The following is an 18,386-nucleotide window of genomic DNA, read 5'->3' as shown; positions in this document are numbered from 1 at the left end:
ACAAAGCTCTTTTAATGAGAAGAAAAAAAAAAAAGAAAAACATACTAAAAGCATTCTGGCTAGAAGGATTGTGTGTGATTGTGTGATTTTGAAGGGAAATAATTTTAAGTACTTTAAATTCTCCTTTAAAACCTATGAACTACATAATAATAAGTGAACCCTAAGTAAAGTGCTGCATGATAAAGTGCCACATTATGTATGCACCTCTGTAATTCTGGCTGCTATCACAGCAAGAATGAGTTCTTTTAATGAAAGGTATATCCTTTGGAAGGGTAATTTTGGAATAAGTTGTCTTTGGAGGACTTCTCTTTCTAACCACCTTCTTTTTCTCTCTGACCTCTTCTTGCTTGAGAAACACAACATTTCTTGCAGAAGGAAGAACTATCCCTCTCCACTAATGCAATAGTGGATGTACTTACATAAATACCAACAAGCTTTTAGAATTTGTGATTTGTTGTGATTTTAGTACCATTTGTGATGTTTGCCACACTTATGTCTTTAATGTTCTGTGGCTGGAAGTTATTTTTTTCCTTAAGGCCTCAAAAAGTAAGGACTAAAATATTTCTGCTCATTTGGCTTAAATCTAATGCCTACCACTACATGTCACCTGTTACACTGCAGTTAGTGTTTTCAGCCATCAAAAATCCTTTGGCTTTCGTCTCTCATCTGTCAGGTTTCTTTATCTCCCAGGAGCCAGTCTCTTCTCTTACCTCTCCCATTGCTGATTTTGGATAATTTTATAACCCCATCTCCCCCACACTCTCTTTGACTGAGTGTCTGAGGCTGAAGCAGACCAGATGAACCACTAGTAAGGAAGACCAGGAATGCTTTAAGGAAGAGTTTGTTGAATATTTTTCCCAGTTTGTATTGATCCCTGGAGTGGGTCCCAGTGATGTGTCTGTCTGAAGAGCACAGGGTGGGGGGATCTGTGTTGTTCTCCTGCAAGAAGGTAACAAATAAGATCAAAACCCATCCAAACAAATAAGTCCAAACCCCATCACTGTGTTTCAAAGGCCAGTGTTGGAAGCTGAAATGCTGCACTGCTGACTCATGTGGTCTGCCTGGCCTGACTTCATCCTGGCTCTCCTGATGCACGTGAACTCAGACACAAATTAATTCCAGCCTGTCAGGAACAGTCCCAGAGTAATTCTTTGTGACTCTTTGTAGGAAGCATTGATGAAAGCCATCCCTCTAATTAATATATTGAATAATGTATCCCTCTGAGGCATATGGGGATCTCCCATACTGTCATAGCTTGGCAAAGCTAATCAAAAGCCAGACTGCCAGGCTGAAAGTAGCATCATATTTTGTGCATTCTGGATAGCAAGGAATAATCTCCCACTTTTTAATTTTTTTTTTTTGGGGGGTAGAATTTGGGTTAGGTTTTGACCTTTGTTCTATATCATACTAATCTCTCCATTTCTGGGAAAATGGATGAATTCTCAGTGTGGGGGAAAATCCCTCTTGTTTTCAGATGACTGAAAAATAAACATTTGGGAATTCTTTTAAAATCACTACTGTTCTGAGATGTTTAGGAATTACCTTTTCACATACCCTGATTGCAAACATAATTTTCGGGCTATTTCATTCAATGGCAAAACACCTGTAGGTATCAGGAGTGAGCATCTTTTCTGGATCCATCTTCCCTTTGCCCCAGACCTCATCTCTGATGGCCCATTTGATTTCAAGAAATGCACCTTTACAGCTCTTGTTTCTTTACTGGGGCTGGAAGCATCCTTGCAGTGGAGGAAGTTGCAATCTAATAGAGGATTTATCCTCAGTGAGTACATCAGCACTAGGAGGGACCATTTTTACTTGAAACTAGATACCTCGAAATTCTTCAGAGAGATTTTCTCAAAAAGAATCAGGCAGGACCCAGGTAAATTCAATTTCATATCCCTGAAGGATCCAGGTAGATTCCAGTTCATTTCCCTGAACTGACTTCAGCTGCTGAACCTTTGGAAATTTGCCTGGCATTAAGCTGAACAAAACCAGTTGTTTTATTTAACAGAAGAAGTTGAGCCCATGCTGTGCAAAAAGAATAGTCTTATCATGGCAAAACAGACAAGATATTTCTGCATTAATTTAAATGTGAACCATTTGTGTTGCTCAATAACATCCATTAAAGATAAGGAGGTCCGTTTTTATGCCTTCTGCTTGTTGTAAATTAACAAACTCTCTTAAAACGACAATTCATCAGCAGTTATATGAGGCAGAATTCATTCTCGGCAAGAGAAGAAAATGAAACTCCCATCCTTTCATTCCCTGCCATTCCCCTGAGTCTCCTCTGTAGAATGAGATGAGTTTAATTTTGCTATTGTTAAGCACAGTGAGCATGAAGCTACATCAGAATGTAAGAGCAGGAAGGAGCGTCTTATTAGCTGCATTACAGGTTCTTTTAAATAATGTTGATTCAGTAACTTGTGTCTTGCTGATCATATAGAGAACAAGGATGAAAAGCCAGTGAGTGATGCTGTTTCACTTGCATATTTGTAGTGAGTTAATTGGAATAGGACATAGCAGTGGTTATCATAGCTCTGTAATTATCTTGCAAGATAATTGTTCTCCATTGGGCAGAAGGCAATAAAAATGAGAGGTAGACACATTTCCATGTTTAGTGGAATATCAGAAGTTCTGTGGCTGAGTCTGAGAGAGAAACATACTCACCTGTGTCTGCTAGCAAGTACTTAGGAAATAATAAATACCAGTAGACCTCAGTCTGTAGACTTCAGAGCTGATTTCAGTAGATCTGGGTTTTCTCACATAGGAGAAAATCCTGCTTTTTATTGAAAAAATAAAGAAAACCAAGCCAAAAACTCTGTCACGTTTTTGGCCAAAGGGTACAGACAGATTCTTAGGTTTTGCTCACAGTATTTTTGGTTTTCAAGTTTTGATTGAAAATCTTTGAGTGAAGGAGACATGTTCCATTACCATATTGATTTTAGGGGCAATCTGTAATAGTGACTCCCTAAAGCCATTTCTAGATCTGCAGTTGTTTCTCCAGAATTCTTTTTTTTTCTTTCTACAAATCATTAGATTTGAACAGTGTGCTGGCACTTTGGAATTCGCCTTGAGGATAGAAAACAGCAGAGTATTACTTTTCATTTGGCCTTGTACTTCTCTTTCCTTTCATTGCTCCTCTGTAACAACAGATTAAGAACCCAACAAAGAGAAGTTCTTGATTTACCTACAGCTTGACCATACACCTTTGCTTCTTGACATGACTCCCACTGCAACATTCTGCCCTGAGCATTCTCACTTGATCAGGGCAATGATTTTGGGATGGGGATGCTTTGGGCTGGGGATGCTTTGGGATGCTGCTGTTGTGAAGAGCTGGGAGTATGTCTAGTGCTCAGCCCCCTGGGCAGCCTTGTCTCCTTATTGTTTGTTCAGCTGCCTGCATTAGAGCAAAGGACCCACAGAAGATCTCTGGTTTCTCTGGTCTCTCCTGCTGCACTGTTGCTCTCTCACTGACAGAGACCTGCATGTGACTGTGTCTCTTTTATTCATCTCCATTCTGCCTGTGAGGATGCTTCTGTCTCAGATGCAAACTTGTCTTGTCATGAGACACTTGGTGATCTGCTGACCTCCTGACACTGTTGCTTTTACAAATCATAGCCACACAGACTTGCTGTTTCTGCAGGCAAAGCCTGTCTTTGGATATCTGTCTGCTGCCAGAATCCTTTTGTTTCCTGCTTCTTTGTCTTTTGCTCCTGTGGTATTGAGACAAATGAGCATCTCACTCTCAGCAGCTAATTGAGTGTGATTTTTTAGGGGCAAGGAGACACATTGATGCATTTATGCTTGCTGGTCCAGAACAGAGTAGTTCATTCTACTCTCTGTTTCTTCTCCTTACCTTTGTTCTTCATTCCTTTTTTCTCCCTCTTCCTTTTCTGGCTGATGGCTAAAAGTCAAAGAAGGAAATAAGCCATTTGTTCTCTTCAGGTTAGTGTCTGAAATGCAGAGAAACAACTGTCACAAAAGGTTTGTGAAACAAATCCATTTTTTATATTGTTTTTTCCCCAAAATGCATGAAATGAACCACAAATTCATTTCCAGAATGTTAGATGTTATCCCAGGGTGATTCTTCACAATATCCTGCAACAGGGAATGTAGAGACTCATTCTTCCTTAATTAATACAATGTACAATGCTCATAGGCATGTGGGGCTCATCAGCAAATCCTATACATATTGTCTGTGCCAAGTTTCATACTGGCATCCCCTCTTTGGACAATTTAAGCTTTATTTTTATTCATCTACTGCTTCATTCATTTATTAAATGATGCTCTTGCTCTGAAGCTTTTTGGAGGTCTTTTATTGTGCCTAGGCCTCTGTTAATAGCTGAATCACTGAGCCGTAGCATTTCAGGCATGTCATATTTACAATTGGAAAACATTTGTACAAATGAGGCCAATTAAACACACAGTATCTTATAATCCTTATTTTGGAGTAAAATATTTCTTGAATGGGTCATGTTTAAGATACTTCTGCTAGGAAACAAACCTGGAAGAATAATACAAGTCTTACAAACATTTCCTTTGAAGGAGAGGAGTAACTCCAGTGAAATCTTTGGTTACAGGACTGCCAGGCTGAGCTGAGGGGTCTTTGAGCATGTACTTTGCTTTTCTAAAGTGATCCAAACCAGGGCTGATTCATGTTTCATGAAAAAGTACAGCAATAATCTATAGCAATTCCCCATGTGCCTGACTTTCAAAGAAAGGTAGCCAAGCACAGGGAAAATATTAATTAACTGGGCTTCATAATATAGTATGCACTAAACTAATTTTAAGCAAATGCAAAAATCCAAAAATATACTCTTATTCTTATTTCAAATATGTTTCATGAGAATGTGGTTATATTTTTTTTGGGATTTATGGTATAGATTTGGGAAAAATGCCACAGGACTTTAAAGGACTAAGACTTATGGCCTGGATGAGAACTAGACACAGCCTGATTTGTGCATAGGTTCTGGTGTTACCATAAAGGGAAAAGGAAAAATATTAAACAACAGCAATTTTGTTGTTGCTAAATATACTTTAAAGGTATTCCCTGCTAATTTCTGTGATAAAAAGAAATGTACTGAGAAGACAAATGATTCTCTGCGTAGCAGAGCCTGCTGCTTTTAATGGATTCTCTGGTGGTGATTGACATGGTTGAGCCTAAATGCCAGTTTTCTCCTCAAGGAAAGGATTGATTTGGACCTCTTTCCTCTTCTTGGTTTGGTTTATGCATAAAAGAACTGTGTGTAGCAACTTTGTGGTTCAGGGGCCTGTGATCCACTGAGCTTACGGGGAAGGTACAGGTTTAGACATTTGGTACTAGTGGGGATGAGGTGCAGGAAGGCACATGCATGAATGCACATATGGAAACACACTCAGATGCCATGACCACCTTGTTTTCGAGATACCATGCAGAAAAACTCCTTAAAATTCATTGGGAGCATTTTAAAAAGGATTGGCTTTGCTGAAAAGAAATTAGCTGAGAATAAACACTTGGCAATTTTTTTCCCTTATCTTGCAAGCTAAGTCTCACAACAATTACTTCTGCCGATGTCCAGGACTACAGCATCACGGAAATTAGCACTGGAAAAGATGTAGAAAGCTCCAGGGACCTAGCTAAGACAGTTCCTTACAGTATCTTCCTGTCCAGCTTTTTTCCCAAGCTTCATTTGAAATATGCTGTGCAGCGAGGTTTCGCCCCTAACTCTTCAGAGACCCCATCACATCCTAACACATCCAGCAGCACCTCATAAATGATATTGTATTTATGTGTTTAATAAACACATTCTTTGCCCCAACAGTTCAACATTTGTGTAGCTCTTTACTATGGTAGTTTATGGTGGCTGGCCCAGGGTTGTGTGCAGGTTGGGTGTATGCTGTTAGGTGCCCAGAGTTAATGGCTGCTGGAGGTGATTTTAGACCAACTCAGACATGAATCGCCTTGACCACATGAAGCCAACTGCAGTTATTGATACCTAGACAAATGTGACGCAGTATCAGAGAGAGGAGAAGCCTGTTGGAAAGGTATGTGTCATTGAGCAAGGGTTCCATGTGGAAAACTCCAGGTAAGTTGAGTGGGAATTGAATGAATTAGTTCCTGCTTCCATACATGCACATGGGCATGGCTCTTGTGTTGCTCGAGTTAGAAATATACACTGCTTGCCTGGTATGACACAAAAGTGTTTACTCACTTCTGGGGCAGGATAGAATTAAAATTACATCAGACTAATTGGCAACATCCACTCATTTAACTGCTGTTGCCTCCAGCAAGAGGAGGAGTTTTTCCTCCTTTACACATTATTGTACAATAAATGTGCCTTTTTCCTTGATGTTTCTAGCCCTTATTTAGTGCACAGTATCCTGCTAGGTAGTATCCATCTGTTTTCTCTGTCTCTTTAAATGGACACTGGAAATTGCCTTCAGTCTGACATCTTAACCTGCAAAAATGAGTTTTCAAGTCAGCATATTGGGAGTCTCAATTTGTTGTAAAAGTTTTGATTTTGTTTTCAAAGCAGGGGAATTCCACTTTGACTGGTCAGAAACTAGACACACCCCTGGCAAAAAGCTCAGTCCAGCAGGTTCCAGATCAAGTTTGAAGGGCTGACTCCTGAATTTTTGCTTTTATCTTGTTGTAAATCCCAAACAAAAATGTTGCTCACATTCAGTGATACTCAGTCAAACCTCCCGAACTCTTGGGTCCAGGAGATAGAGGAATAGAGCATCTCTTACTCTCAGTTGATGGTTTAGGGAGCAAGGATCAACAGAGGCAGTTGGAATTGCTCTGCTGTTTTCATTCAAAATGGTAGAGGAGACAAATGTCAGTCCTTTTCACCTTTAAATGCCTGGTGAGTAATGCAAAATGGTTAGAAAAAAATGCAAGACTTGTTTATTCCATGGAAAGGCATTAGAGTTGGTAGAAGAAGTGAGCTGGGGTGTGCAGTAGGCAGGTAACCCGACGAGTCCGTTTGTTTTTTTTTCCTTTCCTTGCATGTGTTGACATTTTTTATTTTGAAGTATATAACACCTTTCCCTGTAGTTGGAAACTACAAGGAAACACTTCAGGAATAGTTAAAGTGTAGGTATTGTGTTTTCCTTGCCATTATAGTCTGCTCTCCCTCCCAGTCAGAGATTAAATATTAGCAGTGGCCTAGTAAATGTGCATCCATGCACAATGCTCTTCCCTCAGGATAGAGATAAGGATCTTGCCAGGATCGTGTCCATCCTTCAAGAGCACACAATTCTCTTCTGAAAAGAAGGGAGGAAGGATCTTGTGAAAAGAGCTACCATGAAAACAGAAAGGAAAAGCAGCACCAGAAGATAGAAAAAAATATAACAATTCTTCCTTTTAATGGAATTCAGAGGTCGTTTGAATTCCTAATTGGAAAATTATCCTGTGCCTGCTGCAATTCTGGCTGCAGGCTCCACATTTTGAAAACTGCTTTTGCAGCAGTTGGGGAAAGTGTCAGCAGGAAAAACTGACCTTTCCTGTCACTACTGCCTGCATGCTCTCAGCATTTTGTCATGCCAGGGGTGATTAATGAATAGGGATGGTGGATGATGTTGATTTAGCTCAGTTCCTCACAGTGAGGGTGCCTTATTTTACTCCCTGCAACCGTCACAGCAGCACACACAGGTGCATTTTGTGAACCTTGGTTTGAATTTTGCTGTCTGGAGTTTATATGCATAGATCTGTATGACCATGGGTCAGGACCTCAGGCTCCTGAGTGTTAAATTCTCTTGTCTTTATAAGACTCTGGACAGGGTTTTTAGCTAGAGCACCATGAAAGCCTTTCCCAGCCACCACACTCTGAGCTACACTTGGTTGTATAAGTCAGGGGATGCTGACATCTCTCCTCAACATGCTTTAGTTGCTTAAATAATATTGGGCAGTGCATCCTCCAAATGTTCTTCAGAGTGTAAGAAACTAAAAGGCTGTGAAAGTGTTTCTTCTTGTTTTGTTGCTGCTCCTGTATTGCCAGACCTGTTGTAGTGAGTTCTCAAGGCTAGAGAATTACAACAGGATAAAGGAATAGATTTAGACTCTGTGTGTCTGTGTATGTTTTTGCAGCTGTGCTTCAGGATCTTGCTCTTTCCACTGCTGACTTTTTTCATTCTTCATGTAAAGCTCCTCCAGACAAATGATGAGAGACCATTTACTAAAAATACCTGAATTCAAGAGTCAGAGCAATGCAAAACAAAGCTCTGTTCCTTGCCAGTGGGAACAGATGTGAGGCGAGGCACGAAGAAACAGCATTGATTTGGGATCTGTTTTGCAATCAGTCATTGGTATAAGAAAGCAGCTTGGTTTGGGTGAAGGAAGGAGGACCAGTGCATCACTTTTCAGCCTTATCTGCCTGCAGATAGAGCAGCCTGTCTTGCTTTTGTGTTGCAGAACACTTTGTGAGCTTTTCAAGGTGTAGTGCACTATTTGGTGAACAGAGGAGTACTAGGAGTGTGCTGTGTGCTAGTCCTTTTTTGTCATCATTGTTATTCTGAAAAGAACCATTAGGCTTGTCAAAACTAATTAAGGGAACAAGTAGATGGCACTGGAAAGGAACTTCAAGCTAGAATGACATGTTTCAGGAGATCCCTCTCATTCCCTGGTGCACACTTGAAAGGCATTATGAGTAGATCCACAGAGCTCATGCATGCAAATGCACAATGGTAATGAGTATTCTGGATTTTGTTAGGATATACTTAGGTTCTTCTAATAGAAGTCTCTTTTAAAATGAATAGTACTGTGGCAGACTGATGTCTCTTATTACCTGGGCCAAACAGTTTTGCCCCATTGCTGCAGGGGGAGATACAGTGCCCTCTCCATCTGGAGGGGAGGGACCCAGAGGATGTCAGGAGCCCAGGTGGAGCCATCTGACACTGTCAGATGTGTTTCAGGATGCAGCAAATGGCTCTGAGTAAGAGCTTGGTGTCTGGCTTCCAGAAGGTTGGATGCCAGGAGAGTGCATTGAAGGCTGAATTTAAGTAGGAAACCTGTTGGTAAGGGCTGCAGGGCAAGTGCCTAAAGTGTTCCCAACCTCTACCTCCAAGTGCTGGCATTACCACTCCATTTCATTAAGTTGTGATGAATAGATATGATGGTAAGCATGTGCATCTGTCTCTATTGGCATGTCATAGATAAGGGTGATGGTTACTGAATGACTGAAATTACAGCAGTTAGTGTTACTCATTTGAAACAGGGCAGAAAACCTCTGCTATGGACTAGAAAGATTGCTTTCTATATACATTGGGGACTAATACTGCAGCACACTGTAATGTTTTTCACTGATATTTAAAGGGATTTCTGTGTATCCTACTGTCACTTTTAACCATGTCCATAAATTGGGAAGCTTTGATCCCAATAATTGTGTGATCACAGGAACTCAGGCTCATTCTGGCATCCTTACCAATAACAGACAGCCCTTCTTCCTTGTGGGATCACCCTGAAACTGATGGTAGCAATTAAGGAGCAGACTGTTTCTCACTGTGAGTGGAATGATGAAAGCCCTGCCTGTGCTGCTTTGTTTTGTTGTGTTGGTATCTTCTGGCCACAATTCAGAGTGTTGTGAATGGACCTGCTATCGATGTGGTGCTCTCGTTAACAAGCAGTGCCAGATTCAGTTACCTGCACAGTGGGTCATAATGTAGTTATTTTGACATTTGCAGCACTGCTTGATCTTAGCTGAACTCCAGCACATTTATATGTTTGTCATTGCTTCAGTTGCTGTGTTTTTTGTGGCATACACAAAAATGTACCAGAGCATCTGTATTTTTAAAATTATTATTATTATTATTATTATTTTTACTGGTTTTGCTGTTGATGCCTCAAGGATGGAAACGGCAAAAGAATGTGATAAAAATGTTTTCAGAACATTAGGGAGTTCTGAACATTGGCTGGCTCAGAGGGAATCTATTATTTACAATCTACTGTATCAAATTCAACTCCCACCAAATTAGAAACTGATTTTTGTCATTGTCCCTTTTTAATCTAACCCTTTGGTTAACTCAGGAGAAGCAGCACCATAAATCACGTGGACATCTATGGATTTTTTTTCCCCTGCCAGCCATTGCTAGGACTAAATGTTCATCTCTCAGTGATTCTTATCAGCCAGGACACTAATAATAACATTTCTGTTCTGGGCTTGACTTTCCTCTTCCAGGAGGAAAAGTATCTTTTTAATGTCCTTTGAAAAATATTTTTAGGGAGTAAATAACAATGCATGGGAAGATTTGACTAGGAGTGCTTGAGTTCAGGTAGTGAGATTAAAGAAACTCCTTGTGCCTCTTTTCATATTTGTCAAGGACCATGGATGGCATGGGATCATGGTGGGAATAATGAATACTTTCTCACCTTTTTAAAATCAGAAATTCACCATATGTGCAACACTGTTTTTCTTTTGAAGATGGGGAAAAGGAGGTAAAGAATAGCAAGATTGCCCAGCAAACCAGGGGCAAATCCGGAAACTTGGTCTTTCATGTCTCTAATCAGCCGAATAAAACCTCCTTTTAATTTGCTTTCTGAAGGCATGGGGCTGCTGTGCCCTTGTTTTTCCTTCAGCATTAAGCCAGAACTCTGATTTTACTGGGTCCTGGGACCAGCTCTCTTTGCTATCACTAGAACAGTCATAGTAGCCTTGGTCTTGTAGACAAGGGACGTGCAGGATCACTCTCCTGTGCCTGGGAAGGTTGGTGTAGGGCCCCTGAGCATGATCTGTGTGGAAATACAAAGGAGATGAGTTGTTAAAGGGTGGAAACCTACATACCAGTGTCCCAAGGTAGGTTTAAACTGGTTTTGTGCTCCTTCACCAGCTCTGTCTGATTGCAGCCTTTCAGCTAAGTGACTGCCTTCTCTCTCTGTGTCTCTCCTCCCAGGTCAGTGGCTGGTTTGGATAAAGAACCTGACCTTGTGCACATGGAAGCCCGGACAGCTGATGGACGTGAGTGCCTGCAGCCACTGCTAAAAACTGGGCTTTGAGCCAAGAATGGAGTGGGAATGAGAATCCACTTCATCCATTTTACCTCCCCATTTACATTTCAATTGATAGGGGAGATGTAGGTCATGGGGTTTGATGTGATGTTCTTATCCTGAACCTGCAGGGGAAAGTTGTGGGCTGCAGGGCTTGTGTCTGTGGAGGGGGTGGACAGAAGCACAGTCTGTTGGGATAAGAACCCATCTATTCTGTTCCCTGTTTAGCTTTTTTCAGTATCACATAGTTTACATCAATCATAAAGAGCTGGGCTACCAGCACTGTACCATGGAACCTCTGTGCATTTCCAGAGGTGCTCAGAACAGCTAGGTGGTAACTGAGAAATTACCTGCAGCCAGACTTGCCCTCCAGCCAGAATGTCCCTATTCCCCTTTGTCTTGTATTGAAAGTATTTTTTAGTTTTGCTCATAATGTATGAATAGTGTTCCATACCAACATATTACAGGCTTGAAAAGGTGCCTGGATCTGAAGCAGGAAATAGGAAAAAAATTCTTCACTCCTCACTGAAATAAATCTAGTCACATTTGCAGTGGAATGGATTCCTACATAGTCAATCTCCAGCATAGGCATGGTATTAGGAGTAAGTTGACTTACTCTCTCTGAAGTGTGTTAGATATTTCTCACAGGAACTGTAGCATAGTAATGCATCTGCTCCTTATGTGGAAATTTACTCTACTGTGAGGAAATGGGAGCAATGGAACAAGTGTCCCATTTTGGTGCAGGGACAGTATAGAAAAACAGCATAGGATTAAGGAGTTAGAGGATTTCTGGGAGAAAAAAAAAGCCTCATTATTGTTGGTTGCAAACTTATCTCTGTTTTAGTCAAGTGCTGCGTAGGCCAGATGTGTGAACAAACTCCTGTCTGTCAAGATGGCTTCTCTGAGGTTGTGGATGTTCTAAAATCACTCACTGGCCTCCCACTGCTATTTATTGATGGCAGCTGAATAAATAACCAGGCAATAACAGCTCAGGGGTGACAGCTGTTTGTTGAATATGTGGAAAAAGCAAAACAGGCCGACAGGTGGGTGGACAAGGTAGGGAGGCATCTTCAGTGCCTTTGCTGCTTGTGTACTGTCACAGGTATGATGGGAGAAGTGGTCAAATGCAAATAAAAAAATCCCAGTGGTAAGCAAGCAAAGTGCTGATGGAGTCTGTTTTCAAACTAAGTTTAAACTTGCTCACCCAGCTATTTGAATATTGGATATGTCAAGGATGTAAATGTTTGAAAGATGTATCCCCAGCTTAAAGACAGCTCTCTTCCTTCAGGTCTTGTTTGCTCAGGGGTTTGCTCTTTGTTCTTGTTTTAATATATAAATTCAGCATTTTGAAATTGGCAGCTGATGGTGTTGAGGGTTTCACTGGAAGCCAGGCTTGGCCAGTGGTGTCAGCAAAACAGCCCCAGTGCAGCTGCCATCCCAGATCTGTTGGGCTGTGCTGGCCCTGCTGGCCTGCACCAAAGGACTCCTCTCCCAGCACAGCACAAAAGAACAATGCTGCTCCAGTTAGAGGTTCTAAGGCTTGAAACAATATTAGTTTGTGTTACAAAGAAATGACAGCCTCACAGCTATTGACTTCCCCAGTGTGATATGGTTCAGCTCTGGGTGCTCAGGAATGGGGCACTGAACTTTCCTCCCAGTTAGTTCTGCAACCAAATTGGGCCTTCATGTGCTCAGTGAAATAGCTGAGGCACTTACACCTGCTGGGAAATGGGGCTCTTCAGTTACTTCCTCTTGATCAGAAAGCTTCTGATGAAAGTTTTCCTCAGTATTATGCAGAAGGAAGAAAAGGCTTCTCTAATGCCTCTTTTAGGTCATTCTGGTGGCTCAGTCACTTATTTGATGCATTAACAGACATAGATTTAAGTATTCCCATTGCTTAGTTTAATTCAAATAGGAGAATCCTTGCCTTCAATGTCACTGGCTGCTTGAAAGATACATGATTCTCCTAGACTGGGCATTTTTCTTTCTTCTTCTTCAGTTTCCTCCATGTTTTTAAGTTAAAAAAAAATAGTGAGTAAAAGCAGTGGAGAAGGGAGGGGAAGGAATTGAAGGGCTGTTTAGAACTAGAATCCTGATTTTGATGATTTTTAAATTTTTTAATTTTTTTTCCTTTTGGCATTAATGGGACTCAAGAACCCACCTAATACCAATTCAGACTCTGGAGCCTAAAAGGAGCTCTGGAGCTGGGAACAGGTGGTGGGGCATGCTGGAATCTCATTCATCCATAAATGAGTCAGGGCTATCAATAATCTTATGGATCTGGGAGCATGCAGTCCTGTTCACCTCTCTGGTGACTGTCCTTCAAGATATCTTGCCACATGGTTTTGTCTGTCCAGTCATGGTTGTTTCTCTGAAAAACCCATCTGCCCCTGTGCCTGGTCTCCTTAAATACTGCAAGATGCTGATAATTCCAGCGCCTATCTTATCTCAAGCTGTTCCCATCTTTTGTAGCAGATGAAGTTTTTCACATTTTTTCGACATCTTGGCAGAGTCATTGTAGCAGAATAATAATTGAGGCTTGCATTTTTAAATTGTAAAACCATGTAGGAGCCTTGGGCATTGTGCCTTCTGCCAGAGTGTAATAGGCAGCAGCAAGGACAGGGCTGGATGCAAGGGGACTGTTATGATCACACTGACACAAGCAGCCACCAGCATTCCTGGGAAGGATATATTGAACTTTCTGATGTTCAGTGAGTTAATCTTCACCCCACTCACAGATACACTGCAATAAACAGGATTTGAATTATAGGAAAAAGAGGGGAGAAAAGCTAACCAAAAGGATAAAACAGGGGAACTAATTCCGAGAGTCTACATGTCTTTTTCTTTGGAGGAAAAATTATTGAGGCCAGTGAGTTTTTCTCCCTCTCATGGAAACCTTCACGATGCTATGATTTTAAATCTTGCCTGATACCAGGGCCTGATTTAAGCTGAGCCCACCTGCCAATGCAGCTTGTCTGTATCAGCTGCCCTTTTCCCTGTTAGCCATGCTGGCCAGCCATCCCAGGAGGGAGGCAGGACTTTCTGTCCTGTGTCTAAGTCACAGTCACCTGCACACAGGTTGGCCCTTTGCAGCCTGCAGCACAACAGCTTTGACTGTTTCACTGCCTCCCTTCAGGAACCCACATCTTTGGGGAGAGAGCCTCTTGTGCTCCTGCTTCCTGCCAAAGCTGGCATGGAAAAGATGAGACATGGTAGCTTGGCTTATTTCACCAGTTTGTCCCTTCCAATTTCAAGAAATTGTTTCCGTTTTGTCACTTCAAAAAGGGTAAAAATACACTCCAAAATCTCAAGATGGAAGGCTGTGTTAAATAGCAATGAGGAGGTGGTTCAGGCTCCTCAGCTGGAAAATGGCTGTACATCTGTGAAAGCCATTCCCTAATCCTAAGGGAGGTGGGAAGGGTTTGTGCGGAGGCATGGACGCTGGGATTGGAGCTGCAGCAAGCCCTCCAGGCTGCTTGATGCCCATATTGCCACATTCACAGATGAGCTGAGGAAGTGGCTGGGGTTGCTTATAAGCATGAGAAATTTTTAATGCTGCTTGGGAAGTAGGGAGCCCTTCTCAACTCATTTTGCAGTGGAACATTATAAAAATCCCAAAAGTAACAAAAAATCCAGCCTGCTAAAAGAACCCTGAAAACCAGAACACCTGAACTCTTTAATTCTGGTCTTGTATAGGACAATATATAAATTGGAAGTAGTGCCCAGATAGAAACAACCTTCCTTATACAATACAACTCCCAGTGAAAGGTAAGCAAGGCTTTGGAGGCATGGCTTAGTCTCATGTCACCCGCCCCTCTGGGTGAATGTCCTTTAACCTTGTGGCTGCCCAAAAGGGGGGTGCAAAATTACCTCATTCTGGAGGAGAGGCTGATAATAGCCTGGAAGTTAGGATGGCCTCTTCTCTCTTAATGGAGGCTTTTGTTGAGAGACCCTGTTCTTTCTATGTGAGAAGATGTGCTCTGTGAATGAGCACATTTTAGAAGCTTGAGCAGGGACTTGAGATTGTTTCTTGCTTCAAGTTACACACAAATGGGAACAGAACTGGATGCTGCTATATTTTTTACCTGATTTTTAATGGATTAAAAAAAAAAAAATTGGGGAAGCAGGAAAAAAGCAAGACAACTTTATCTGGTATCCTAAAGCAGAGAGGTTTAAAGATATATTATTTGTGTCTGTGTTTGTTTGTTTTTTTTTTTAATAGGCTTGTATTGTAAAATATATGAAAATAAATAAAAAAAGAGACTAAATGGAAAGTGGGTAGTGAGCTACCCCCCTTCTCCACCACCATCTCCTTGTGAATATTAATCAGGTGCCATTCTTTGACTATATTTGATTGCTGGTGTAACACACTCAAAATGACACATTTCCCAATAGGCAGGAAGCTCGTTGTCATGTCAACACTTGTGATTTATCTGCATTTATTTGTGACAGGTTTTTATTCCTCTTCCCATTCTGTCACTCAGCCGCAGCAAATTATCCCCTTTTTGGAAGGATAAGAATATCCAGGCGACTGTGTGGGAGAACGTACTGGAGGGAATGAGCTTCTAAAAATACAACTCCTGACCTCTCCTCCTTGTTCTGCCTAATTTTAGAGCTACCTCAAAGAGCAAGTCACTGCTGTTGATCTCTTTGGATGGCATGGCAGCACATAAGACCCTCTTGTTTTCTGAGAAGTTGCTTTTATCCACTGCAAGGTTGGCTTAGGTTCCACACTGAGGAGCTAAATAGCAGCTCTGGGCCAAGTGTGTGTATATCAGTTGATGAAGAACTTTAATTTATGCCAGCTGAAAGTCTGACCTCTCTGCTGCTGCTGCTGGAATTTTATGCTGGGAGAAAGCACGGCTCTGATACTCTGGTTATTGGCACTGTCTCTATGTCAGGTGTTTTTCACCATACACTTTAATCACTGCCCAGGACTCTGAGCTGGCACCAGCAACATTTTCTGCTGCTTTAGCATCCTCAGTGGGACTACGATTTCATTACTGCACCAGACCTGTGTGACTGCTCTGACTCAGCCCTTATTAACCTGGAATCCCTGGTGCATCAACCCAGAACCAGGTCTGCAGCCTTTAAACAGGGGCCTTCACTCACAGGGTGGTTGGGCATGGACCTTCATTAGATTAAAGCTTGGCTGTGGTTTCTGACTCCTTTAGAGAAAGTATTTTAGTAATTATTAGTATAATTATTAATGACTCTGACTTGCATTCTTTTTGCATTTTTAAGAGTGTTGCTAGGACAAGACTATAAAAGAGGAAACTATCAGTCTATGAATGTTGGTTTAGAATTTGGGAAGGCAGTTGGCTGAACTCAGAGGATTTCTATTGTGCCCCCAAATCTTTCCACTGCCCCACATATGCTGTAACTTGAAGGACACAGACCAAGGACAAGGCAGGTTATTTTTGTGATGGAGAATCCTGTAAGCAGCTTTGCTGGGCTAGTGATTGTCTTTTAAACTTCTCTTTTATCATTTTGAGCTCAGTTTGACAAGGTCCATGTCAGAAAGTTCTATTGTGAACTAAAATCACTGCACCAGGCTCACCCCAGCCCTTACAAACTTGCTGTTTACTTCATTGATGTTCTATCCTCACCCTTTGCAGAAAAGCAAGGAAGCATTTGAATCTAGGAGGCCTGTAAAGTGCCAGAGTGCAAAAGATATGACCCTTTTATCACTCCAGCTGTCATCTTAGTAGTATTTTTGTTTTCTTCCTAATTTGCAGTTTTCAGAAGAGCAGCTGAAAAGCAGAGATGGCATATTTAGATTACACACATCCAGAAACACAATGCATTCATTGTTCTGTTTTGTGAGACCTTTTCTTAGCCTGAGTGAAATAATGCTTAACCCCCTATAACCTCTCCCAACTTATTGGAGGTGAGCACGTCTCTTCTTGTTCTAACTTTCTGTATATCTGCCTTTTTCTTCTGTTGTTTTCATGTTCCTCTCCCAGTCCTGTTCCTCCTCTCAAGCAATGTCAAGGCCTGACAGGATCCCATTAGTGTGATGGTCTTCTGTTCCTCTCTCCAGACAGAAACATTTGATCCTTCTTGCAGGCCATATAACTGCTGTTAGGAATCTTCAGCTTCTCATGCTATTTCATGGCCGTGGCATTTTCATTCCAAGCCTATGTTTGCTATAAAGACTTAATTTTGGGAGATGCTTGTGATTTTCACAGAAAAATAACTTAAATTTAATAGTGTTGATTTAGGCTTTTTTTTTTTTTCCTTTTTGTGTTTTACTACCACAGTTAAAACCAATCAACAAGGCTGGGGGGTTTCAGAGGGAAGACAGGGGTATGATTTCCAGAAGGGTGTAGGAATGGGTGAATTTTACCTGGGTGGCTTCTGCTCTATTTGGTCTCATCAGCAGCTTTCTGATGCATTTATGGTTGGTACCCTCCATTGATGGGGGATTTTGTACTTCAGTCTCCTGAGGGATGTCTGCACAACAGGGAAGGGAATGGCCAATGTTGAAGTGTGGTGAACTCCTAACTTCAGAGAGCAGTTACAGTGTCAAAGGCTGGAGGCAGATCCTGAAATAACATCTCCCTAGTTGGAGATAAGACTTTCTTTGGAGCTGCTGATGGTGTTTACAGACAAGTGGCTCCTGGCTGGGCATTTCTGATGTGTCCCCATGCTCCCCTTGCAGACACCCACTATTTGACGTGTCGGATCCAGGAGTGCTCCGAGACCAAGAGGAGCGGGCCCTTCTCGCGCTCCATCGACGTCAGCTCCCTGGTTGTCCAGGATGAATATATCTTCATCCAGGTACGTTGGCTTCCTGCAAATGGGACATGAATTCTGCCTGCATAAGGGATTTTTTCTTTGGGTATATTCTTAGGATATTCTCAGGATAAGCATACGGGACCGCAGTTCTTAAGAGTCCATCCCGTATTGGCTCTGTAGTCTGGGATACAGCACTTGATCTCCCTGCTTATCACTTGCCTTGAATCATATATTTTTAAAGTTTGTTCATTAAGGGTCCATGAATTTCACAACTTGCAATTTGTGTGGCTAATTGTAAAATAAAAAGGAACTAGAAATGAACTGGGGAGAACAGGGAAGAACAAAGGAAAGGTGTGAATGATTATTTTAGCAATTGGAAAGGTTTATGCTGATTTGACAGTTAAGTAATGCTAATAGGGTGAACCAAAATTTGTTGCAGGAGGTAAAATAGCAGAAAAATTGAGGGAAGTTGTTACAGGGCAACTTCAAAGTGAAAGATGTCTGTAAATTTGTCAGTTGGTGATGATTCTGGAGATGAGGAGAAAGTGTCAGAAATCAAATGAGAAACTATGAGATTTTTTGAGAATACATGGGCTGGATGGAACAGAGCCATCTCTCTAAATTTTGTGTCTGTGGAAGCCTGAGAATGAATAGTACTGTCTGGAAGAACACTTCCTGAAGATGT

General features: G+C 41.5%; 1 protein-coding gene across 1 annotated transcript in view; it reads left to right on the top strand.

Annotated features, from left to right (window-relative positions):
• The window catches only part of SORCS3 (sortilin related VPS10 domain containing receptor 3), a 266,927-nt gene that overhangs the window by 174,559 nt on the left and 73,982 nt on the right, over window positions 1-18,386 (top strand). Inside the window, exons 6-7 of the mRNA XM_054637549.2 lie at window positions 10,867-10,931; window positions 17,625-17,743. Of these exons, the coding sequence (XP_054493524.2) occupies window positions 10,867-10,931; window positions 17,625-17,743 (184 nt within the window). The remainder of the gene's footprint in view (window positions 1-10,866; window positions 10,932-17,624; window positions 17,744-18,386) is intronic.

This window comes from Agelaius phoeniceus, chromosome 9 (assembly GCF_051311805.1).
Source record: "Agelaius phoeniceus isolate bAgePho1 chromosome 9, bAgePho1.hap1, whole genome shotgun sequence".
NCBI classification, from domain to species: Eukaryota; Metazoa; Chordata; class Aves; order Passeriformes; family Icteridae; genus Agelaius; species Agelaius phoeniceus.
Note: the sequence above shows the minus strand (reverse complement) of the source record. Positions and strands in the feature narration are given on the sequence as shown.